The 25,765-nt window shown below is 50.6% G+C and overlaps 1 protein-coding gene across 3 annotated transcripts in view; it reads left to right on the forward strand.

The window, feature by feature from the left end:
• The window catches only part of GPAT4 (glycerol-3-phosphate acyltransferase 4), a 280,405-nt gene that overhangs the window by 47,619 nt on the left and 207,021 nt on the right, over nucleotides 1-25,765 (forward strand). For all 3 annotated transcript variants that reach the window (XM_085634041.1, XM_085634039.1, XM_085634040.1), the window contains one exon: nucleotides 2,149-3,012. In XM_085634041.1, the coding sequence (XP_085490167.1) occupies nucleotides 2,848-3,012 (165 nt within the window). In that variant the 5' untranslated portion in view covers nucleotides 2,149-2,847. The remainder of the gene's footprint in view (nucleotides 1-2,148; nucleotides 3,013-25,765) is intronic.

Genomic DNA, 25,765 nt, shown 5'->3' on the forward strand with positions numbered 1-25,765 from the left:
CGTTTACTTAATTGTTCGCTAACCGACTGTAATTTGAGATAGTTTAAAGAGTTAAAGCACGTGCTGCGGAGACCTTTTGTTTATCCCGTGTCTACACCAGCATCGGTGGTTAATGCACCGACAGGAGAAATGTATGTGACTGAAATCTGTGGTCAAAGATGTGTATTTTATGTAAAGGTAACTCTGGATTGGTGCGTTTGTAGTGATCCGGGTGTAACCTGGCGGTCCCGGTTATATTATTGTAAATTAGTAGCGAGTTCTGCACGCCCTGTAAACAGTGGTATCTAACCTATAGGGCACACAATGTAATCCAAGAACATAATACCTTACTCTGTCGTTATTTAGTCAAAGGTTGATAAAAAGACTCCACTAAGTAATAATAAACATGTATGAAGCAAGAACAGATCTGGTTGTGTTCCGTCCTATGTAAGGAGTCACTGGTAGTGTAATTCATGCACACATATCTGACATTCCTGTACAGCACATGCAGCCCCACATATGGCACAGCCACAAGGAGCTTATAAATGTCTTTTAGCACCGTACGAAGCGACAGACCAGTTTAACTTCATTCCCCATGGTGTGATTTAGCTGACACGAAGGTGTAAATCGTTTTGGAGCCCATGTGTCACTCGACTGTTGCTCCCAGCGTGGTCACAGCTCGAACAAGTGACGTCTGGTTGTCCCTGGAGGAGCCACGAGTTAGTCATCTTTTACGTCACTGTATTGCGCTAGTGTCTACAGACAGCTATCTCCGCAGCAGGCGCATCGTTCTCGGAGCTGTAGTGAGCCCTGGAAATGAAGACAACAAGCATTTACAATGCAATGGTCTTGGCATTGGTAAAGTTAGAGCAATTGGCATTGCTCATGACATTATTTTTGTTTATGTTTTTGTTTTTAAAACATTTAAAGAAACGGCATTGTCATGAGCAATGCCAATAGCTCTAACTTTAACAATGCCGAGACCGTTGTATTGTAAATGCTTGTTTAAAACTGCAACTGCGACTTTCCCGTTGACTTCTATTGAGTACGCAGCTTTATTTCCGCTCTGTAGAAAGCCTCCGTGGGGTTTCTGGGTACTTGCCTTGGGTGGTTCCTTGTGTCCCCAGCTCTTCTGAATCTCCTGGTCCAAGTCCCGACTTCAGTCGCAGTTCGCATTCCACTTTCTTAGTATATGATTTGGTCTCCCCCTGGAGACCACTGTGTATTGTGCTTACTTACCTCTTAGAATTGAAGTATTATTGTGTATTTGTGTTGATATCTCTGGGTAGGGGATATACCAATATGTGTTAGTGAATGTTGTGTAATAAATAAGACCTATTTTAATAACTACACTGTATGGTTCTTTTTCATTTAATCTACACTATATGATCTGATAAAGCAAGTTGCTTAACATTCCTTATGGACTAAGCCTGAAGGCTGCTCTCCACAGCTGCCACCTAGAGCGCTTTCTAAGGTTGTCTAAGATCACTCATTTTACATAATGGTTGTCGGGATTATTGCAAGGTGCTTCACTTAAATAAGTGTGCACCATATAATAAGCCAGCCTCCTACACTCAACCTTCCCATTCAAATTAAAATGTTGATTGTTTTATATTTGTAATTAAATAAAAGTATTTCACTTATGTATTTGAGGTTCAAATAATCGAAAGTGCTTAAGCCATTGTCCATGGCTTCCATTAATGAATGACTCGGTGGGAGTCCCTAGTTTCCAGTAATGATACAACCCAGGGTCCCCAAATTCCAGTAATGATTTAAGTGGTGGTCCACAGATGTCCAAAGGTTAAGAACCATTGCCCTACACCTGTCGCCTTGGCTCCTTCTAATACACGGGTCCATTGTGTTGCTGCTCTTACTCTGTTGTGCTTTGTGTGTGTGGTGGCGGGGAGGAGGGGAGGGGTTTGATTGAGCTCTCCAGTTTTGCGCCTTTGTATGCTGAGAAGGGATGTCCACACCGCCTGCACAGTGCAGGGCCCGTCTGGGAGGAGATTCTCCCGTTTGCCTCACGGATGTATTTAAAATGGCCCCGCCGGTACTCCTGGTGTGGAAATTTCCCCACCCTGGCGAGCTGGCGCAGTGCCACGCCGCTCGCATTCCTCAAGCCCGCTGGCACAGATTTAATTTCTCTGTTATTGTTTTTCTTGTTTCCAGCTGAGGTGGAGCCGCGGCGTGTGCCAGGGGCGGAGAATCCAGCAAGTCCGTCGTCTGCAGGTGCCATGGACAGCGAAAAGCCGGCCTGAGCTCACCGGCGGCAGCAGCAGTGAGGCAGCGCCATGCGAGGGGGACTCCCGGGGGACAGCTCCTGCTTTACATGTGCCCGGGGGAGTAGCCCGGCTCCGGGAAGAGAAGCTCTACACTTTATGCTGATGTGTAATGTTCAGCTGTCCGTGCTGCTCCGTGCACGGAATGCTGCTCTCACTGCTCCCTAACTCTCCATCCCTCACTTCGCCGGTGCCTCTCATAACCGGCAGGACTCTGAACTATTGCTCACTGAGGGTCGCTCTTGGAGGTTCGTGTTGCGAGAAGGCTAACAGTGGCGCAGATACCCTGTTTACTTTCGTAGCCCACGGATCCTCTACACCAGCGTGGGACCCCCATTCCTCCCCGGCGCACGGGCTCTGAAGTGCGCACTTGGGATCGCCGCTGACTGGATCAAGACAGTTCCAGCACTCTGAGCACGTGCTTGGAGGGAGCTGGCCTCGCCCTCTTCTGACCATTGCAGAGGTACTTGGCATGGGGGTTGCAGGGATCCCTTTGCCTTCAAAAGACAGCATGCATTCCACATGGATTTAATGTGCTGAACTTCTGTGGTTGACTTTGGAGGACGCCCACGTTGGGGCACATCTCGCCATGTACCTCCTGCTGCCCTTCGATAGCCTGCTCTGTAACTTACTGGGCATTTCCCTCACCCTCTGGTTCACCCTCCTGCTGGTCTTCATCATCGTGCCCGCCATCTTTGGCGTTTCCTTTGGCATCCGCATAATTTACATGAAATCCCTGCTCAAGATCTTCCGGGTAAGTGTCTTTTGCTCTTCGTATTTTTAAAACCGATACTTGGTCCGTTTTGTTTAATGGTTCTCCTGTGCATACAATACAAACATGTCATTACTTCCCAACACTGACAGTCCCGAGGAACAGCGGCCACATGGGAGGGGAGGGAGAGGGGCGTGTGTGGAATGCTGTGTTCTGATTGGCCAGGGGAGTAGATATGGTGTTTCAGTGTTAGAGGTGAATGTTCCTCTGCCAGGAGTTGACTGAGGACGAGAGGCCTGTGGAAGATTATTTGTTCCGTGTCATGCAGTCCTGCTGAATTCGAGGATTGATTTCACAGCATGCTGGGTATATGGAATGTAACTGTAGATGCTCTGATAAACCTCTGCTCCCCCCTGCTTAGTTTCTAGCATATCTCTTTCCAGTCATGCACTGTCTTCCACTGTGCAGACAAATACCCTCTATTGAAGTCCACCACGCACTGTCTCTTTGACATGTGGGGCCCTGATGTTCTTGAAGGGGTGGGCAAAAGTGGTGGAGGACGCGTCACCACGCAGACATTCTTAAGTCACATTGCCTTCATGTTGATAAATCAATACTTGGATATGGTCTTTGTCTAGACCAGTGGTTCTTAACCTTTTACTTCTGCGGACCCCACTTAATAATAACTGTGATCCCGGGACCCCACACTGAATCATTATTGTAATCTGCCCCCCCCCAGCCCCCCCCCCCCCCCCCTCTCGAGTTGTTGTTGGAATCTGGAGACTCCAGCCTAAGCAAATTCGATGTTGTAAACCACAAAACAATACACAAACAAGCCTTTATCAAATACTCGAATGATGAAATATTAACCTGTGTTCTGGGGACCCCTGCTGGTCTGCGTCTCCTACTCAGGGGGGCCATGACTACTTAGAAAATTAAATGGTATTAACAGATTATGTAAGCATATCTAAATAAAGAACGATTTTTTAAATATTAAGTGAATGTGAAGGAATTTTAAATTGGAGGCTAAAATTTCAGTTGGTATCCTCAGATTGATTTGTGGGAGCAGTGCAAGTGCATCAAACAGTATATAGTATGGACAATTTGTGGCCTCAAATAAGTTTTAAAAAGTTCCAAACCTCCCATTTAAATTGCTTTTATACTTGTTTCCGAATTAAATATTTAATCGTTAGTTTATTTGATGAATGCTTGTTTCCGTATTTGTGTGTATTGTTTTGCGGTTCAAGTCATCTTAATTGCTTAGGCTGGAGACCCCAGATTCCAATACCTACTCACTGGGGGGTACTTGGATTCCAATAGCAACTCGGTGCGGTTCCCCGGATTCCAGTAATGATTCAGTGGGGGGTCCCCGGAATCCAATAATGATTAAGTGAGGGCCCACAGAAGTCAAAAGGTTAAGAACCACTTATCTACCCAGTCCATGACCTGGACATAGCAGATTTTCTGTTCTAGCTCCAGTCCAATGGAGTCATGTGGAGGTCGTGCCCAGTTTTTGTTATGTAGATGAGAAGATATGTCCGTGTAATGCTTCATGGGGGTGCGCCGTTGATTTATTTTCTGTGGTGACCAGCTGTGCACTGATGTGCATCTCTTGCGTTCCCAGATATACCTGCACCATTCAAAAGGATAGCTTTTCACAGAAAAGCTATGATTGTGAAAGCAGTGAGAAAGGTAATGGCCAGCTCAACTGTGATATATATTCAAGTGATTCCTGCAACGAGGCATCGCGACCGTCTGTATACGATATCCCACAGCCAATAAATAGGCTTACACCATCAGCTACAACGCATTCTGCATGAGGAGGTTGGCACTGCAGGATCATATCCACAGCAAAGGGGTCTTCAGTATGTATTGTAGTTACTCCAGCCAGATCAGACCGAGATTTAAGGGGTTGTGCTAAACTAGGCACTGCGTCTGAATCCTCAAACTGCTATAGCCTAACCCTCCAACTACACACCTGCACCACTCACTGTAGCGCCTCCTACAGGGAGAATCTGTGGGTATAGGGGTCTTTTATAGTCCTTCTTAATCTTCACTTTTAACCGTGTAGGATTTTAAAGCAATGTTAAGCCTATACTTCAACCCATTCCCTCAAAGCAGAGCTGTCCAATAGTCTGCATGCTGCCGATGTTGGTGGCATTATTAGGGAATCGCTCAATTCTTGTCTTTTTGATGACATAATTGTACCATGCTCATGCTATCTAGATTCATTAAGTGTTGGGGGTGGCCTCGGCTGCCCAAGCACAGACTGTGAGGGCCAGTGTGACGTTCTTAAAGTAATATATACTTGCTGTTCTGTTGTGAATGGGAGTTTTAGTAGTGCGAGATGTTGCTTCACTCAGCAGGTGGGTATTTAAGTCCCTGGTGATTTAAAAGGTAATTCTAAAGGCATTGTTCATACTTGTCTCTTTCATATGCTACATCACCCTTAAATGTGTGTGTGGTGGGGTTGAAGTGTGGTCACCATTAGTCACAACATGCCCTCTTTAATCCACAAGCTTATTTGATTACCAAGGTCTTGGACTGAGACGCATGAAGTCATTACACAGAAATTGGAATGTAAAACTCTGCAATTATAGGTAAACCATAGAAGAGTTATGCCTTAGTTACAGAGCTTGTTGACCTTGTGGCTGAACTGTTCTTAGTGTGACTACATTAGTGAATTCCCAGGAAAAAGCCAACCAATCATTTTGTTTGTTGTAATGCAGAAGGTGATGTGCAGAGTCTAGCATTGTATATTTCAACTTGTCTTGTACTAGCCACACGGTGTCAGTCATTCTATAAGCTCTTGGCTGCTCCTGACCTAGCATTGCACTGCTCTTTAGCCTGGCTGTGAACAGTCCATCTGCTGATCTCAAACTGAGGAAAAAGTCTAGCAAATGAATTTAGTTTTCTGGAGGGTTGCAAAAATTGCTGTGCAGAGCTTTACTTGGTTCAGACTTGTTTGTAAGTGTTCCCTTGGCATTGGTCTTTAGTAATACTCTTAGATGTTTCTTTTGGCCTATGGCAGAAACTCTTGGCTTCTTTGAAACAGATAGCAGGAGAAGGTCGCTTCTGACTGGTAAACAGTCTTCGTTCCTATGTCTTGTCTACACTTTATTACCATCCATGTGGGGTGTACGTAAGGGATTTCTATATACGTGAGGATGCAGAGTATCTGCTACTTTACTCACTACATTTTGGAATGGTGGGGTTGACTGCTTGTGCGGTCTGTAGTCATTTGAATATTTTTGTCTGTGCAGCAGGCACGTTGGCATCGATCGGCGAACCATGGAAAATGCAAGAGTAGGGGGAACATTGAAAATGAGAGGTTATGCAGAAAAGTGAGGCAGCATGAAAAGACTGTCTGAACAGTAGACGAGGAGATAGAAACCTATCATAACTATTCAGGCATCGTTCTCTTCTGGGCTCGGGTTATTGACATTATCACAAGTACAATGAAATGGGGCAGGGAAGCCGGTGCAGGACTACAGCTTTATTATGAACACCTAATTGGAAATTGATTACTATAAGGTTGAAGTGCTCCCACCTCCTGCACCATCAGGTAGGTGCCTCATCTGGTTGCCTTTCAGGGTGGAGGACCTGGCATCCTACACCATGGTAGTGTCTACTTGCAGTAATGTGTTTTGTGGTTTTACAGACAGGAAAGTGTTGACTGCTTGGGTTCCAATAAAACAGCAGTAGTCCTGTTTTTTAGGTCTCGCCTAGGCAGCGCATGCTGCTCTAGGAGGGCCTTTAGCCATCGGTCTTCACTTTTCAAGCACTTCACTCGTGCTTGTGGCGGCATCCACCTTGCAGGAGCAAGCAGCGGTACGCCACAAGCACAAACGCAATGCTTGAAAAGTGAATACTGCGCGCGCACGCACCACTCCCGGGCTTGTGTTTCTGTGTCCGCGCATTTCCCGGTGATTAATATTATCTAATTCTGGGCATGCGCAGTAGGTTGTTAAATCTGATGTCGACTCCTTCATTCACACTTCCGGGACTATGTACCTCCAACTTCTGGTTGCAGGGGAACAGCTCTTTACCTGCAGTTTGTAGCTCCCTCACAGATCCCTGCCAGCTTACACACCCGTTGTCCGTTAGGTGTAGGCTTAGCCAGAGAAGGGATGTACCAGCAGGAGTCGGACAAGGTGAGTGCAGAACCGAGAACTTTATGAAAGAGTATCTCCCTTTCAGGATATGTTTAAATCGGATATTCTTGTTTCTGCCGTATTTGCAGTTTTGGGCGCGGGAAAAGTTTGGCCTTGTCAATGTGGACTACAGGCATGTTAAGACTTCCCACCTACAATACAATTTAGCTGCTATTTATCACAGTGCTGGTGATTTATAGTATGAGGTTGCAACTTTATATGCTGATGAAGTATGGCACGCCACAGCACAGAAGGCTGTACAGAACACATATAATGGATCCAGGGAATCTGTATTAACAAGCATTGGCATAGCCAATAGGTCTCGCCTTTGGGACCTTATAAGTGTTTAGATATGCAACAGTTGATGTTGTTGCACCAAGGATATTGTACTGCATAACTAAATACTTATAAGGTTCCAAAGGCGAGACCTATTGGCTATGCCAATGCTTGTATTGAGTTCCTTTGGGTCTGAGGTAGTGCCTTCCAGTAGAGCTGTCGCCCCTTTGGACGGTGTGCGTTCAAGGTCTATAGCAGCCGCTTCTGTTAACCACAGAAGGCTTTTGCGTGTCAAGCTGAGGTCGCCATCTTTATGTAGTGGCGGTAGGCCAGGTGGCTCCCCGAGGAGAGCTGCTCAGATCTCCTGTGTGTGGGAGGATGAGGGAGGGGGTGAGAGAGTGTGTGAGAGAGTGGGGAGAGCTGGGGTGGCTCCATTAATTTCTATTGGGTTATGAGGGAAAGTATACATAACTGGAGTCGCAGCTGTAGAGAGAGTGACCAGGACCGCCGGGTGGATAACCAATATGGACAGAATGGGGCTTTATTATTTGTCACCACAGACAGTCACTGTCTACTTCTGCAGCCCACCGAACTGTCCCAGTGGGAACTGTTTGTTCTCTGAATGTGCAGATATAGCAGCGAATGTGTTATCTCGCTATGATTAGAACCTGTGACTTACATGTTGCATTCACAAATCTGCAGTAGCCAATCGACCAACTGATCTACCCTTTTAAAGGAGTAAGTCATGCATTCTTTCCCTTCAAAGAAGGTGCTAGACTCAACATGGGGACTCACAACCTTTCTGTCGGGGCCAAAATTAGTGTGGTTTGTGGCAGAGGGCCGCACCAGTAGGGGTGGGGTCAGTGGGGGGTGGGGTCAGTGGGGGCGGAGCTAGAGTAAAAAAAATCAAACCTGTTTCAAATCATTAGACAATGTTGTATTTCAAAAGCAGATGTAACTACAAAGAGCACATTTTGATTATTTTTATTAGCAGACAATAGCAATCTTAAGAGGCATTGCATAGCTTTATACACACTTTGTCCCCAATTCAATCACAGTGTCTCGCTCTCTTTCTCTGTCAGTCAGTCTCTCTGTCAGTCAGTCTCTCTGTCAGTCAGTCTCTCTGTCAGTCAGTCTCTCTGTCAGTCAGTCTCTCTGTCAGTCAGTCTCTCTGTCAGTCAGTCTCTCTGTCAGTCAGTCTCTCTGTCAGTCAGTCTCTCTGTCAGTCAGTCTCTCTGTCAGTCAGTCTCTCTGTCAGTCAGTCTCTCTGTCAGTCAGTCTCTCTGTCAGTCTGTCTCTCTGTCAGTCTGTCTCTCTGTCAGTCTGTCTCTCTGTCAGTCTGTCTCTCTGTCAGTCTGTCTCTCTGTCAGTCTGTCTCTCTGTCAGTCTGTCTCTCTGTCAGTCTGTCTCTCTGTCAGTCTGTCTCTCTGTCAGTCTGTCTCTCTGTCAGTCTGTCTCTCTGTCAGTCTGTGTCTCTCTGTCAGTCTGTGTCTCTCTGTCAGTCTGTCTCTCTCTGTCAGTCTGTCTCTCTCTGTCAGTCTGTCTCTCTCTCTGTCTGTCTCTCTCTCTGTCTCTCTCTGTCTCTGTCTCTCTCTCTGTCTCTCTCTGTCTCTCTCTCTGTCTCTCTCTGTCTCTCTCTCTGTCTCTCTCTCTGTCTCTCTCTCTGTCTCTCTCTCTGTCTCTCTCTCTGTCTCTCTCTCTGTCTCTCTCTCTGTCTCTCTCTCTGTCTCTCTCTCTGTCTCTCTCTCTGTCTCTCTCTCTGTCTCTCTCTCTGTCTCTCTCTCTGCCTCTCTCTCTGTCTCTCTCTGTCTGTCTGTCTCTGTCTGTCTGTCTCTGTCTGTCTGTCTCTGTCTGTCTGTCTCTGTCTGTCTGTCTCTCTGTCTCTCTCTGTCTCTCTCTGTCTCTCTCTCTGTCTCTCTCTCTGTCTCTCTCTCTGTCTCTCTCTCTGTCTCTCTCTCTGTCTCTCTCTCTGTCTCTCTCTCTGTCTCTCTCTCTGTCTCTCTCTCTGTCTCTCTCTCTGTCTCTGTCTCTGTCTCTGTCTCTGTCTCTCTCTCTGTCTCTCTCTCTGTCTCTCTCTCTGTCTCTCTCTCGGTCTCTCTCTCGGTCTCTCTCGGTCTCTCTCGGTCTCTCTCGGTCTCTCTCGGTCTCTCTCTCTCGGTCAATCTCTGTCAGTCTGTCTCTCTCGGTCAATCTCTGTGTCTGTCGCTTTGTCTGTCGCTCTGTCTCTGTCAGTCTCTCGGTCAGTCAGTGTAGGAGAGTAGGATCTGCACCTTCTGTTGCCCCCACTTTTTTTTCTGATGTATACACTGGTTTCTGGCTATAGTCTGGCTGGGACCCTGCTAATCCGGGCCCCAGCCTCTCTGTTCTCTCTAAACAACTTGGAGTGCATATTAGATGCACTAGTGATTGGATACTGTGGTACCTTATGAGCCCCTATTATATGGTACCTTAGGTACCAAGGGCATAGGTACTTCACAGGCCAACCAGGGGCTGAAGCATGTATTATGCCACCCCTGGGAAGCAGGCTAAATCTGACACCACAGGCCTGCTACTTCAGCCTGGGTGTGGTATTGTTAGCACTCCTCACTGAGATATAGGTTCACTATATCTCTCCTTACACACACATATAAACCTATCAGTCACCCCTAAGGCAGGCCCTATCAATCCTGAGGGCAGGGTGCTTGGTTTCCATGTGAGGGGGTGCCTCTGCCTGAGCAGATCCCCTCTGCAGCTCTCAGAGTCCATTCTCTGTAGCTGTTTGTGGATGCGGTTAAACCATATACTCTTAAGTGCATTATAACCTCGCGGTAAATGCTAACTCTGGGATGGCTGCATCAAAACATGTCGTGTTTGGCGTCAAACGCTTTGGAATCATACCTCCACACCAGTAACTGGTGTGGGAGTATGATCCCACCCTTCTAGAGGGATAGACATGTACCCACTGTGGAAACACGGTAGAATCCTGAAGAGCCCTGGCATCACAACATGGATGCCACCAGCTCAGACACTGGGCTGCCCTCCTGCTGCTGACCGAAACTCGCAGTGGAGAAGGCCCAACAATAGGCATCCTGTCACAGGGAGGTGTGGTCACCTCCCAGGCAGGATTTACTATATTGGGGCTGGGTGGGTGCACTCCTAGAGTGTTTTGAAGTCCTGCACTGGGGGAGCAGTAGGCTCCTCTGTGCATATGCCAGCTCAAACCGGTTCAGGGGCTACCAGCCCCTGCTCTGACGCGAGACTGGACAAAGGGAAGTGGGTGTAGCCACCCACTCCCCTGACCCTCCCATAGGTGGGGTCATAGAGCTAGTCCCTCCCTTCCTTGTAGTATAAGTTAGGGAACCCTTGCCATTGCAAACTAGATATCCCTGGACGATGCTCTGAAGAAGAATCCTGGACCTTTGACGTTCCACTACTTCTGGAAGACTGAAAAATCTCCCTTGGAGTCAAGGAGTGACTCCCCTGCTTGGCAGGCACCCAATCTTGCAATCAATGGTCGCAAACTTTCCCGCTCCCGCCGGAGTTCAAGGTTCCTGCATCCTAGGAAGAGTATTTCCTGACTTCTCCAAGGCCATCGTGAGTCCCCAGCGACGCTGAGGCAAGTGGACCCCATGAGTGACGACGAACCGCAATCCCTGGGTATCGTGCACTATTTTCGAGTGCATCCCCTTCACGACGTTCTACGAACCTGTGCATTGGACCACGTGTGGTCCAAGCCTCCAGCAGGATTTCCAACGAAGATAAGAGGCCTACCCCGTCCCGAGTGACCGTGGGCCCCGGTTGAGTGAATCCTGCCGAGGCGTCTACACAATCCCTTGCCGGTTGGCTTGTGGGTCCGCAGAAGACTTTTCTACAAAACCAAAGGGCTCCCCTGGTTGCTCCAGGCCTGCCCTGACTTACCCTCGCTGGGTGAGTCCCTCAGACCTTGCTGGTCTGCACCGCTGACTTTCTTCACTTTCCACGAGACTTGCTGTTGTCAAGGCTTGTTGGCTCCAATCCAGTTGCCGACACCTCAGTAAGCTGCAGACTTCGTGGGACACGCCGAATCCAGCTCCTGGTCGTCGTCGACGCCTCCTGGACCTCGTGGCTGAAGAGTCAAGACACCTGCGGACACCTGAAGTCACCCGACTACTGTGGGCATCCAGCTTCCTGGCCCCGGGTCACTGGCAATTGACTTTGAACACTGTCTCCTCTGCTTTCAGGTCTTCTTTCTTCAGAATCCAGCCTTGGATTCCACCGGACACTTCTCCTGTCTTCACAAGCAGCAAGTCTTCTTTGGCTCCCATTGAAAACGACGCCGCTACTGGACACCAAAAGACCCCTATGCACCCGGCTTCCCTGGGTGAGGTAACTCCAGCACTACGGTGCTCCTGTGGGTGTTGGCTCTAGAACTACTTACCCTGTAAGTGACTTGCTTGCAGACTCTCCCGAAGTATCCTAAAACTTTAAAATTCCAGCCGCGACTTGCTCCATTGAAGTCTATTGGGATCCGCGGCTGTGTTCTCACACTGCATGCGTCTCCTGTGGGTCGTTGACTTTCCTACCATGGGTGGATTAGTGAGGCCCCAGCGCTTCTGAAGTTCCTAGGCCTTGTCTCTTCTCAAGTCGATATTCTTATACCTCTTTTTTTAGTATATGGTCTTGTATGCCCCTAGGGCTCCAGCCATATAAGTGCTTAATTTGTTATGAAACGTTGATTTATGCATATGTCCTTGACTTCTTATCTCATAAAGAGATTAGTAAAGTGTGTTAGAAATAAATATATATATATTTTATATATATACCTGTGTGGTGTCCTTTCATTTAGTAATTCAAGAGATTATAAGGTAAAACAAGCTGCTTTACATTCCTCTAAAGACTTAGCCTGAAGGCTGCTCTCCACAGCTACCACTAGGATAGCTTTCTTTAAAACGTTGTCTTAAACCTATCTACCATAAGAGTCGAATTGTACTGGTGCAAGGTGGCCACTTTAACTAGTGACCAGCATATACCAGGCCAACTTCACAGGGAGTCTGTCAGCCAGTCTCTCTCTGTCATAGTCAGTCTCAGTCAGTATCTCAGTCCCTCTCTACTTTAGTCAGTCTCTCTATCTCCCTGTCAGTCTCTCTATCTCCCTGTCAGTCTCTCTATCTCCCTGTCAGTCTCTCTATCTCCCTGTCAGTCTCTCTATCTCCCTGTCAGTCTCTCTAGTCAGTCTCTCTATCCCCTGTCAGTCTCTGTCAGTCAGTCTCTCTCTCACAGTGTCTGTCAGTCTGTCAGTCACCCAGTCAGTCTTTCTCTCTCTCTCTCTGTCTGTCAGTCTCTCTCTGTCTCTCTCTCTCTCTCTCTCTCTCTCTCTGTCAGTCTCTCTCTGTCAGTCTCTCTCTGCCAGTCTCTCTCTGTCAGTCACCCAGTCAGTCTCTCTCTCTCTGTGTCAGTCTCTCTCTCTGTCTGTCAGTCAGTCTCTCTATTTTAGTCATTCAGTCTCTCTCTCTCTCTCCCTGTCAGTCTCTCTCTCTCCCTGTCAGTCTCTCTCTCTCCCTGTCAGTCTCTCTCTCTCCCTGTCAGTCTCTCTCTCCCCGTCAGTCTCTCTCTCTGTCAGTCTCTCTCTCTGTCGGTCAGTCTCAAGTCAGTCAGTCTGTCAGTCTCTCTCTATTTTAGTCAGTCAGTCTCTCTCTATTTTAGTCAGTCAGTCTCTCTCTATTTTAGTCAGTCAGTCTCTCTATCTCCCTGTCAGTCTCTCTATCTCCCTGTCAGTCTCTCTATCTCCCTGTCAGTCTCTCTATCTCCCTGTCAGTCTCTCTATCTCCCTGTCAGTCTCTCTATCTCCCTGTCAGTCTCTCTATCTCCCTGTCAGTCTCTCTATCTCCCTGTCAGTCTCTCTATCTCCCTGTCAGTCTCTCTATCTCCCTGTCAGTCCCTCTATCTCCCTGTCAGTCTCTCTATCTCCCTGTCAGTCTCTCTATCTCCCTGTCAGTCTCTCTATCTCCCTGTCAGTCTCTCTATCTCCCTGTCAGTCTCTCTATCTCCCTGTCAGTCTCTCTATCTCCCTGTCAGTCTCTCTATCTCCCTGTCAGTCTCTCTATCTCCCTGTCAGTCTCTCTCTCTCTCTCCCTGTCAGTCTCTCTCTCTCTCTCTCTCCCTGTCAGTCTCTCTCTCTCTCTCTCCCTGTCAGTCTCTCTCTCTCTCTCCCTGTCAGTCTCTCTCTCTCTCTCCCTGTCAGTCTCTCTCTCTCTCCCTGTCAGTCTCTCTCTCTCTCCCTGTCAGTCTCTCTCTCTCTCTCCCTGTCAGTCTCTCTCTCTCTCTCTCCCTGTCAGTCTCTCTCTCTCTCCCTGTCAGTCTCTCTCTCTCTCTCCCTGTCAGTCTCTCTCTCTCTCTCCCTGTCAGTCTCTCTCTCTCTCCCTGTCAGTCTCTCTCTCTCTCCCTGTCAGTCTCTCTCTCTCTCTCCCTGTCAGTCTCTCTCTCTCTCCCTGTCAGTCTCTCTCTCTCTCCCTGTCAGTCTCTCTCTCTCTCCCTGTCAGTCTCTCTCTCTCTCCCTCCCTGTCAGTCTCTCTCTCTCCCTCCCTGTCAGTCTCTCTCTCTCTCTCCCTGTCAGTCTCTCTCTCTCTCTCCCTGTCAGTCTCTCTCTCTCTCTCCCTGTCAGTCTCTCTCTCTCTCTCCCTGTCAGTCTCTCTCTCTCTCCCTGTCAGTCTCTCTCTCTCTCTCTCCCTGTCAGTCTCTCTCTCTCTCCCTGTCAGTCTCTCTCTCTCTCTCTCTCTCTCTCTCCCTGTCAGTCTCTCTCTCTCTCTCTCTCTCCCTGTCAGTCTCTCTCTCTCTCTCCCTGTCAGTCTCTCTCTCTCTCTCCCTGTCAGTCTCTCTCTCTCTCTCTCTCCCTGTCAGTCTCTCTCTCTCTGAGAGAGACTGACTGACTGACAGACAGATTGACTGACTGACAGAGAGAGAGAGAGACTGACGGAGTGAGAGAGACTGACTGAGGGAGAGACTGTCAGTCTCTGTCTGTCAGTCTCCCTCTGCCAGTCTCTCTCTCTCTCTCTCTTGTCAGTCTCTCTCAGTCAGTCTCTCTTGGTCAGTCTCTATCTCTCTCTGTCTCAGTCAGTCTCTCAGTCAGTCTCTCAGTCAGTCTCTGTCAGTCTCTCTCTATTTTAGACAGTCCGTCTCTCTATCTCGATGTCCGTCTCTCTATCTCGATGTCCGTCTCTCTATCTCGATGTCCGTCTCTCTATCTCGAGGTCCGTCTCTCTATCTCGAGGTCCGTCTCTCTATCTCGATGTCCGTCTCTCTATCTCGATGTCCGTCTCTCTATCTCGATGTCCGTCTCTCTATCTCGATGTCCGTCTCTGTATCTCGATGTCCGTCTCTCTATCTCGATGTCCGTCTCTGTATCTCGATGTCCGTCTCTCTATCTCGATGTCCGTCTCTCTATCTCGATGTCCGTCTCTCTATCTCGATGTCCGTCTCTCTATCTCGATGTCCGTCTCTCTATCTCGATGTCCGTCTCTCTATCTCGATGTCCGTCTCTCTATCTCGATGTCCGTCTCTCTATCTCGATGTCCGTCTCTCTATCTCGATGTCCGTCTCTCTATCTCGATGTCAGTCTCTCTCGTCAGTCTCTCTCGTCAGTCTCTCTCGGTCAGTCTCTCTCGGTCAGTCTCAGTTAGTCAGTCTCTTACTCTGTCAGTCTCTCTCTGTCAGTCTCTCTCGGTCAGTCTCAGTTAGTCAGTCTCTTACTCTGTCAGTCTCTCTCGGTCAGTCTCAGTTAGTCAGTCTCTATTTTAGTCAATCTCTCTCTCTCTCTCTCTCTCTCTGTCAGTCTCTCTCTCTGTCAGTCTCTCTCTCTCTGTCAGTCAGTCTCTCTGTCAGTCTCTCCCAGTCAGCCACACTCTCTCTTGCAGTCTCCGAGAGACTGACTGAGAGAGACTGACAGACTGAGAGAGAGACTAACTGACTGAGAGAGAGACTGACAGTGGAGTGAGAGAGTGGAGAGACAGTTGAGAGAGAGTGGAGAGGGATTGGAAAGAGAGAGACACTGACTGAGAGGCTGAAATACTGACTGACCGAGAGAGAGAGACTGATCGAGAGAAAGAGACTGACCGAGAGAGACCTACTGACTGACCAAGAGAGAGAGAGTTCCCTCTCTCTTTGTTAGTCAGTCTCTCAGTCAGTCGGTCTGTCTATCTCGTGTCAGTCTATCTCTCTCTGTCAGTATTTCAGCCTCTCAGTCTCTCTCTGTCTCTCTCACTTTCCACTCTCTCTCTCCACACTTTCTCCTCTCTCTGTCTCTCCTCTCTCTGTCTCTCCTCTCTCTGTCTCTCCTCTCTCTGTCTCTCCTCTCTCTGTCTCTCCTCTCTCTGTCTCTCCTCTCTCTGTCTCTCCACTCTGTCTCTCCACTCTGTCTCTCCACTCTGTCTCTCCACTCTGTCTCTCCACTCTGTCTCTCCACTCTGTCTCTCCACTCTGTCTCTCCACTCTGTCTCTCCACTCTGTCTTGTCTCTCCACTCTGTCTCTCCACTCTGTCTCTCCACTCTGTCTCTCCACTCTGTCTCTTCTCTCCACTCTGTCTCTCCACTCTGTCTCTCCACTCTGTCTCTCCACTCTGTCTCTCCACTCTGTCTCTCCACTCTCGTCTCTCCACTCTGTCTCTCCACTCTGTCTCTCCACTCTGTCTCTCCACTCTGTCTCTCCTCCCACTCTGTCTCTCCCACTCTGTCTCTCCACTCTGTCTCTCCACTCTGTCTCTCCACTCTGTCTCTCCACTCTGTCTCTCCACTCTGTCTCTCCACTCTGTCTCTCCACTCTGTCTCTCCACTCTGTCTCTCCACTCTGTCTCTCCACTCTGTCTCTCCACTCTGTCTCTCCACTCTGTCTCTCCACTCTGTCTCTCCACTCTGTCTCTCCACTCTGTCTCTCCACTCTGTCTCTCCACTCTGTCTCTCCACTCTGTCTCTCCACTCTGTCTCTCCACTCTGTCTCTCCACTCTGTCTCTCCACTCTGTCTCTCCACTCTGTCTCTCCACTCTGTCTCTCCACTCTGTCTCTCCACTCTGTCTCTCCACTCTGTCTCTCCACTCTGTCTCTCCACTCTGTCTCTCCACTCTGTCTCTCCACTCTGTCTCTCCACTCTGTCTCTCCACTCTGTCTCTCCACTCTGTCTCTCCACTCTGTCTCTCCACTCTGTCTCTCCACTCTGTCTCTCCACTCTGTCTCTCCACTCTGTCTCTCCACTCTGTCTCTCCACTCTGTCTCTCCACTCTGTCTCTCCACTCTGTCTCTCCACTCTGTCTCTCCACTCTGTCTCTCCACTCTGTCTCTCCACTCTGTCTCTCCACTCTGTCTCTCCACTCTGTCTCTCCACTCTGTCTCTCCACTCTGTCTCTCCACTCTGTCTCTCCACTCTGTCTCTCCACTCTGTCTCTCCACTCTGTCTCTCCACTCTGTCTCTCCACTCTGTCTCTCCACTCTGTCTCTCCACTCTGTCTCTCCACTCTGTCTCTCCACTCTGTCTCTCCACTCTGTCTCTCCACTCTGTCTCTCCACTCTGTCTCTCCACTCTGTCTCTCCACTCTGTCTCTCCACTCTGTCTCTCCACTCTGTCTCTCCACTCTGTCTCTCCACTCTGTCTCTCCACTCTGTCTCTCCACTCTGTCTCTCCACTCTGTCTCTCCACTCTGTCTCTCCACTCTGTCTCTCCACTCTGTCTCTCCACTCTGTCTCTCCACTCTGTCTCTCCACTCTGTCTCTCCACTCTGTCTCTCCACTCTGTCTCTCCACTCTGTCTCTCCACTCTGTCTCTCCACTCTGTCTCTCCACTCTGTCTCTCCACTCTGTCTCTCCACTCTGTCTCTCCACTCTGTCTCTCCACTCTGTCTCTCCACTCTGTCTCTCCACTCTGTCTCTCCACTCTGTCTCTCCACTCTGTCTCTCCACTCTGTCTCTCCACTCTGTCTCTCCACTCTGTCTCTCCACTCTGTCTCTCCACTCTGTCTCTCCACTCTGTCTCTCCACTCTGTCTCTCCACTCTGTCTCTCCACTCTGTCTCTCCACTCTGTCTCTCCACTCTGTCTCTCCACTCTGTCTCTCCACTCTGTCTCTCCACTCTGTCTCTCCACTCTGTCTCTCCACTCTGTCTCTCCACTCTGTCTCTCCACTCTGTCTCTCCACTCTGTCTCTCCACTCTGTCTCTCCACTCTGTCTCTCCACTCTGTCTCTCCACTCTGTCTCTCCACTCTGTCTCTCCACTCTGTCTCTCCACTCTGTCTCTCCACTCTGTCTCTCCACTCTGTCTCTCCACTCTGTCTCTCCACTCTGTCTCTCCACTCTGTCTCTCCACTCTGTCTCTCCACTCTGTCTCTCCACTCTGTCTCTCCACTCTGTCTCTCCACTCTGTCTCTCCACTCTGTCTCTCCACTCTGTCTCTCCACTCTGTCTCTCCACTCTGTCTCTCCACTCTGTCTCTCCACTCTGTCTCTCCACTCTGTCTCTCCACTCTGTCTCTCCACTCTGTCTCTCCACTCTGTCTCTCCACTCTGTCTCTCCACTCTGTCTCTCCACTCTGTCTCTCCACTCTGTCTCTCCACTCTGTCTCTCCACTCTGTCTCTCCACTCTGTCTCTCCACTCTGTCTCTCCACTCTGTCTCTCCACTCTGTCTCTCCACTCTGTCTCTCCACTCTGTCTCTCCACTCTGTCTCTCCACTCTGTCTCTCCACTCTGTCTCTCCACTCTGTCTCTCCACTCTGTCTCTCCACTCTGTCTCTCCACTCTGTCTCTCCACTCTGTCTCTCCACTCTGTCTCTCCACTCTGTCTCTCCACTCTGTCTCTCCACTCTGTCTCTCCACTCTGTCTCTCCACTCTGTCTCTCCACTCTGTCTCTCCACTCTGTCTCTCCACTCTGTCTCTCCACTCTGTCTCTCCACTCTGTCTCTCCACTCTGTCTCTCCACTCTGTCTCTCCACTCTGTCTCTCCACTCTGTCTCTCCACTCTGTCTCTCCACTCTGTCTCTCCACTCTGTCTCTCCACTCTGTCTCTCCACTCTGTCTCTCCACTCTGTCTCTCCACTCTGTCTCTCCACTCTGTCTCTCCACTCTGTCTCTCCACTCTGTCTCTCCACTCTGTCTCTCCACTCTGTCTCTCCACTCTGTCTCTCCACTCTGTCTCTCCACTCTGTCTCTCCACTCTGTCTCTCCACTCTGTCTCTCCACTCTGTCTCTCCACTCTGTCTCTCCACTCTGTCTCTCCACTCTGTCTCTCCACTCTGTCTCTCCACTCTGTCTCTCCACTCTGTCTCTCCACTCTGTCTCTCCACTCTGTCTCTCCACTCTGTCTCTCCACTCTGTCTCTCCACTCTGTCTCTCCACTCTGTCTCTCCACTCTGTCTCTCCACTCTGTCTCTCCACTCTGTCTCTCCACTCTGTCTCTCCACTCTGTCTCTCCACTCTGTCTCTCCACTCTGTCTCTCCACTCTGTCTCTCCACTCTGTCTCTCCACTCTGTCTCTCCACTCTGTCTCTCCACTCTGTCTCTCCACTCTGTCTCTCCACTCTGTCTCTCCACTCTGTCTCTCCACTCTGTCTCTCCACTCTGTCTCTCCACTCTGTCTCTCCACTCTGTCTCTCCACTCTGTCTCTCCACTCTGTCTCTCCACTCTGTCTCTCCACTCTGTCTCTCCACTCTGTCTCTCCACTCTGTCTCTCCACTCTGTCTCTCCACTCTGTCTCTCCACTCTGTCTCTCCACTCTGTCTCTCCACTCTGTCTCTCCACTCTGTCTCTCCACTCTGTCTCTCCACTCTGTCTCTCCACTCTGTCTCTCCACTCTGTCTCTCCACTCTGTCTCTCCACTCTGTCTCTCCACTCTGTCTCTCCACTCTGTCTCTCCACTCTGTCTCTCCACTCTGTCTCTCCACTCTGTCTCTCCACTCTGTCTCTCCACTCTGTCTCTCCACTCTGTCTCTCCACTCTGTCTCTCCACTCTGTCTCTCCACTCTGTCTCTCCACTCTGTCTCTCCACTCTGTCTCTCCACTCTGTCTCTCCACTCTGTCTCTCCACTCTGTCTCTCCACTCTGTCTCTCCACTCTGTCTCTCCACTCTGTCTCTCCACTCTGTCTCTCCACTCTGTCTCTCCACTCTGTCTCTCCACTCTGTCTCTCCACTCTGTCTCTCCACTCTGTCTCTCCACTCTGTCTCTCCACTCTGTCTCTCCACTCTGTCTCTCCACTCTGTCTCTCCACTCTGTCTCTCCACTCTGTCTCTCCACTCTGTCTCTCCACTCTGTCTCTCCACTCTGTCTCTCCACTCTGTCTCTCCACTCTGTCTCTCCACTCTGTCTCTCCACTCTGTCTCTCCACTCTGTCTCTCCACTCTGTCTCTCCACTCTGTCTCTCCACTCTGTCTCTCCACTCTGTCTCTCCACTCTGTCTCTCCACTCTGTCTCTCCACTCTGTCTCTCCACTCTGTCTCTCCACTCTGTCTCTCCACTCTGTCTCTCCACTCTGTCTCTCCACTCTGTCTCTCCACTCTGTCTCTCCACTCTGTCTCTCCACTCTGTCTCTCCACTCTGTCTCTCCACTCTGTCTCTCCACTCTGTCTCTCCACTCTGTCTCTCCACTCTGTCTCTCCACTCTGTCTCTCCACTCTGTCTCTCCACTCTGTCTCTCCACTCTGTCTCTCCACTCTGTCTCTCCACTCTGTCTCTCCACTCTGTCTCTCCACTCTGTCTCTCCACTCTGTCTCTCCACTCTGTCTCTCCACTCTGTCTCTCCACTCTGTCTCTCCACTCTGTCTCTCCACTCTGTCTCTCCACTCTGTCTCTCCACTCTGTCTCTCCACTCTGTCTCTCCACTCTGTCTCTCCACTCTGTCTCTCCACTCTGTCTCTCCACTCTGTCTCTCCACTCTGTCTCTCCACTCTGTCTCTCCACTCTTCTCCACTCTGCCTCTCCACTCTGCCTCTCCACTCTGCCTCTCCACTCTGCCTCTCCACTCTGCCTCTCCACTCTGCCTCTCCACTCTGCCTCTCCACTCTGCCTCTCCACTCTGCCTCTCCACTCTGCCTCTCCACTCTGCCTCTCCACTCTGCCTCTCCACTCTGCCTCTCCACTCTGCCTCTCCACTCTGTCTCTCCACTCTGTCTCTCCACTCTGTCTCTCCACTCTGTCTCTCCACTCTGTCTCTCCACTCTGTCTCTCCACTCTGTCTCTCCACTCTGTCTCTCCACTCTGTCTCTCCACTCTGTCTCTCCACTCTGTCTCTCCACTCTGTCTCTCCACTCTGTCTCTCCACTCTGTCTCTCCACTCTGTCTCTCCACTCTGTCTCTCCACTCTGTCTCTCCACTCTGTCTCTCCACTCTGTCTCTCCACTCTGTCTCTCCACTCTGTCTCTCCACTCTGTCTCTCCACTCTGTCTCTCCACTCTGTCTCTCCACTCTGTCTCTCCACTCTGTCTCTCCACTCTGTCTCTCCACTCTGTCTCTCCACTCTGTCTCTCCACTCTGTCTCTCCACTCTGTCTCTCCACTCTGTCTCTCCACTCTGTCTCTCCACTCTGTCTCTCCACTCTGTCTCTCCACTCTGTCTCTCCCACTCTGTCTCTCCACTCTGTCTCTCCACTCTGTCTCTCCACTCTGTCTCTCCACTCTGTCTCTCCACTCTGTCTCTCCACTCTGTCTCTCCACTCTGTCTCTCCACTCTGTCTCTCCACTCTGTCTCTCCACTCTGTCTCTCCACTCTGTCTCTCCACTCTGTCTCTCCACTCTGTCTCTCCACTCTGTCTCTCCACTCTGTCTCTCCACTCTGTCTCTCCACTCTGTCTCTCCACTCTGTCTCTCCACTCTGTCTCTCCACTCTGTCTCTCCACTCTGTCTCTCCACTCTGTCTCTCCACTCTGTCTCTCCACTCTGTCTCTCCACTCTGTCTCTCCACTCTGTCTCTCCACTCTGTCTCTCCACTCTGTCTCTCCACTCTGTCTCTCCACTCTGTCTCTCCACTCTGTCTCTCCACTCTGTCTCTCCACTCTGTCTCTCCACTCTGTCTCTCCACTCTGTCTCTCCACTCTGTCTCTCCACTCTGTCTCTCCACTCTGTCTCTCCACTCTGTCTCTCCACTCTGTCTCTCCACTCTGTCTGCTCCACTCTGTCTCTCCACTCTGTCTCTCCACTCTGTCTCTCCACTCTGTCTCTCCACCTTGTCTGTCTCTCCACTCTGTCTGTCTCTCCACTCTGTCTCTCCACTCTGTCTCTCCACTCTGTCTCTCCTCTGTCTTCTCTCCACTCTGTCTGTCTCTCCACTCTGTCTGTCTCTCCACTCTGTCTGTCTCTCCACTCTGTCTGTCTCTCCACTCTGTCTGTCTCTCCACTCTGTCTGTCTCTCCACTCTGTCTGTCTCTCCACTCTGTCTGTCTCTCCACTCTGTCTGTCTCTCCACTCTGTCTGTCTCTCCACTCTGTCTGTCTCTCCACTCTGTCTGTCTCTCCACTCTGTCTGTCTCTCCACTCTGTCTGTCTCTCCACTCTGTCTGTCTCTCCACTCTGTCTGTCTCTCCACTCTGTCTGTCTCTCCACTCTGTCTGTCTCTCCACTCTGTCTGTCTCTCCACTCTGTCTGTCTCTCCACTCTGTCTGTCTCTCCACTCTGTCTGTCTCTCCACTCTGTCTGTCTCTCCACTCTGTCTGTCTCTCCACTCTGTCTGTCTCTCCACTCTGTCTGTCTCTCCACTCTGTCTGTCTCTCCACTCTGTCTGTCTCTCCACTCTGTCTGTCTCTCCACTCTGTCTGTCTCTCCACTCTGTCTGTCTCTCCACTCTGTCTGTCTCTCCACTCTGTCTGTCTCTCCACTCTGTCTGTCTCTCCACTCTGTCTGTCTCTCCACTCTGTCTGTCTCTCCACTCTGTCTGTCTCTCCACTCTGTCTGTCTCTCCACTCTGTCTGTCTCTCCACTCTGTCTGTCTCTCCACTCTGTCTGTCTCTCCACTCTGTCTGTCTCTCCACTCTGTCTGTCTCTCCACTCTGTCTGTCTCTCCACTCTGTCTGTCTCTCCACTCTGTCTGTCTCTCCACTCTGTCTGTCTCTCCACTCTGTCTGTCTCTCCACTCTGTCTGTCTCTCCACTCTGTCTGTCTCTCCACTCTGTCTGTCTCTCCACTCTGTCTGTCTCTCCACTCTGTCTGTCTCTCCACTCTGTCTGTCTCTCCACTCTGTCTGTCTCTCCACTCTGTCTGTCTCTCCACTCTGTCTGTCTCTCCACTCTGTCTGTCTCTCCACTCTGTCTGTCTCTCCACTCTGTCTGTCTCTCCACTCTGTCTGTCTCTCCACTCTGTCTGTCTCTCCACTCTGTCTGTCTCTCCACTCTGTCTGTCTCTCCACTCTGTCTGTCTCTCCACTCTGTCTGTCTCTCCACTCTGTCTGTCTCTCCACTCTGTCTGTCTCTCCACTCTGTCTGTCTCTCCACTCTGTCTGTCTCTCCACTCTGTCTGTCTCTCCACTCTGTCTGTCTCTCCACTCTGTCTGTCTCTCCACTCTGTCTGTCTCTCCACTCTGTCTGTCTCTCCACTCTGTCTGTCTCTCCACTCTGTCTGTCTCTCCACTCTGTCTGTCTCTCCACTCTGTCTGTCTCTCCACTCTGTCTGTCTCTCCACTCTGTCTGTCTCTCCACTCTGTCTGTCTCTCCACTCTGTCTGTCTCTCCACTCTGTCTGTCTCTCCACTCTGTCTGTCTCTCCACTCTGTCTGTCTCTCCACTCTGTCTGTCTCTCCACTCTGTCTGTCTCTCCACTCTGTCTGTCTCTCCACTCTGTCTGTCTCTCCACTCTGTCTGTCTCTCCACTCTGTCTGTCTCTCCACTCTGTCTGTCTCTCCACTCTGTCTGTCTCTCCACTCTGTCTGTCTCTCCACTCTGTCTGTCTCTCCACTCTGTCTGTCTCTCCACTCTGTCTGTCTCTCCACTCTGTCTGTCTCTCCACTCTGTCTGTCTCTCCACTCTGTCTGTCTCTCCACTCTGTCTGTCTCTCCACTCTGTCTGTCTCTCCACTCTGTCTGTCTCTCCACTCTGTCTGTCTCTCCACTCTGTCTGTCTCTCCACTCTGTCTGTCTCTCCACTCTGTCTGTCTCTCCACTCTGTCTGTCTCTCCACTCTGTCTGTCTCTCCACTCTGTCTGTCTCTCCACTCTGTCTGTCTCTCCACTCTGTCTGTCTCTCCACTCTGTCTGTCTCTCCACTCTGTCTGTCTCTCCACTCTGTCTGTCTCTCCACTCTGTCTGTCTCTCCACTCTGTCTGTCTCTCCACTCTGTCTGTCTCTCCACTCTGTCTGTCTCTCCACTCTGTCTGTCTCTCCACTCTGTCTGTCTCTCCACTCTGTCTGTCTCTCCACTCTGTCTGTCTCTCCACTCTGTCTGTCTCTCCACTCTGTCTGTCTCTCCACTCTGTCTCTCCACTCTGTCTCTCCACTCTGTCTCTCCACTCTGTCTCTCCACTCTGTCTCTCTCTGTCTCTCCACTCTGTCTCTCTCTGTCTCTCCACTCTGTCTCTCCACTCTGTCTCTCCACTCTGTCTCTCCACTCTGTCTCTCCACTCTGTCTCTCCACTCTGTCTCTCCACTCTGTCTCTCCACTCTGTCTCTCCACTCTGTCTCTCCACTCTGTCTCTCTCTGTCTCTCCACTCTGTCTCTCTCTGTCTCTCCACTCTGTCTCTCTCTGTCTCTCCACTCTGTCTCTCTCTGTCTCTCCACTCTGTCTCTCTCTGTCTCTCCACTCTGTCTCTCTCTGTCTCTCCACTCTGTCTCTCTCTGTCTCTCCACTCTGTCTCTCCACTCTGTCTCTCTCTGTCTCTCTCTGTCTCTCTCTGTCTCTCTCTGTCTCTCTCTGTCTCTCCACTCTGTCTGTCTCTGTCTCTGTCTGTCTCTGTCTCTCTCTGTCTCTCTCTGTCTCTCTCTGTCTCTCTCTGTCTCTCCACTCTGTCTCTCTCCCTCCAATAAATCAATCAGTACATTTGTAAAGCGCACTACTCACCCGTGAGGGTCTCAAGGCGCTGGGGGGAGGGATGCTGCTACTGCTCGAATAGCCAGGTCTTGAGGACCCTCCTGAAGGTTGGTAGGTCCTGGGTCTTCCGTAGGAGGATGGAGAGGGTGTTCAAGGTCTTGGCAGCAACGTGGGAGAACGATCTGCTGCCGGTGGCCGCTCTTCCGATGCGGGGAACGGTGGCGAGGGCGAGGTCGGCGGAGAGGAGCTGTCGATTTGGGGTGTAGAAGGTGAGTCGTCTGTTGAGGTATGCCGGTCCGGTGTTGTGGAGCGCCTTGTGTGCGTGGGTGAGGAGCTTGAAGGTGATCATCTTGTTGACGGGAAGTCAGTGCAGGTCTCAAGTGTGGTGTGATGTGGCTGTGGCGCGGGATGTCGAGGATCAGGCGTGCAGAGGCGTTCTGTATGCGTTGTAGTCGTTTCAGGAGTTTGACAGAGGCTCCTGCGTAGAGGGCGTTTCCGTAGTAACGAGGGCCTGGGTGACCGTTCTTCTTGTTTCGGTGGGGATCCACCTGTAGATCTTGCGGAGCATGCGGAGGGTGTTGGTCATGGAGAGTGTTGTCGAGGATAAACCCCAGGTTGCGTGCGTGGACAGTGGGTGTCGGTGCTGTTCCCAGTGGGGATGGCCACCAGGAGTCGTCCCAGGCTGAGGGGGTGGAGCCGAGGATGAGGACCTCCGTCCTGTCAGAGTTCAGCTTCAGCCGGCTGTTCTTCATCCACTCGGCGACGGCTTTCATTCCTTCGTGGAGGTTGGTTTTGGCGGTGAGGGGGTCCTTGGTGAGGGAGAGGATCAGCTGGGTGTCGTCGGCGTAGGAGATGATGTTGAGGTCGTGCAGTCGGGCGACGCGGGCGAGCGGTGCCATGTAGACGTTGAACAATGTCAGGCTGAGGGATGATCCTTGGGGTATGCCGCAGATGATCTCGGAGGCTTCGGAGCGGAAAGGGGGGAGGCGGACACTCTGGGTTCTGCCGGAGAGGAAGGAGGTGGTCCATTCCAGAGCCTTGTCTCGGATCCCTGCGTTGTGGAGGCGTGTGCGTAGGATGTGGTGGCAGACAGTGTTGAAGGCGGCTGATAGGTCCAGGAGGATGAGGGCCGCGGTTTCGCCGTTGTCCAGCAGAGCCCTGATGTCATCGGTGGCGGCGATGAAAGCAGTCTCGGTACTGTGGTTGCGGCGGAACCCGGACTGGGACGGGTCCAGGTTGTTCTCTTTGAGGTAGCGGGTCAGCTGTCTGTTGACAGTATTCTCAATGACCTTCGCCGGGAACGGGAGCAGGGAGATGGTCCGAAAGTTCTTGAGGTCCCTCTGATCCTCCTTGGGTTTCTTCAGTAAGGCGTTGATCTCTTCATGCTTCCAGCTCTTCAGGAAGGTCGTAGTCTCGAAGGAGATGTTG

This window comes from Triturus cristatus, chromosome 11 (assembly GCF_964204655.1).
Source record: "Triturus cristatus chromosome 11, aTriCri1.1, whole genome shotgun sequence".
NCBI lineage: Eukaryota > Metazoa > Chordata > Amphibia > Caudata > Salamandridae > Triturus > Triturus cristatus.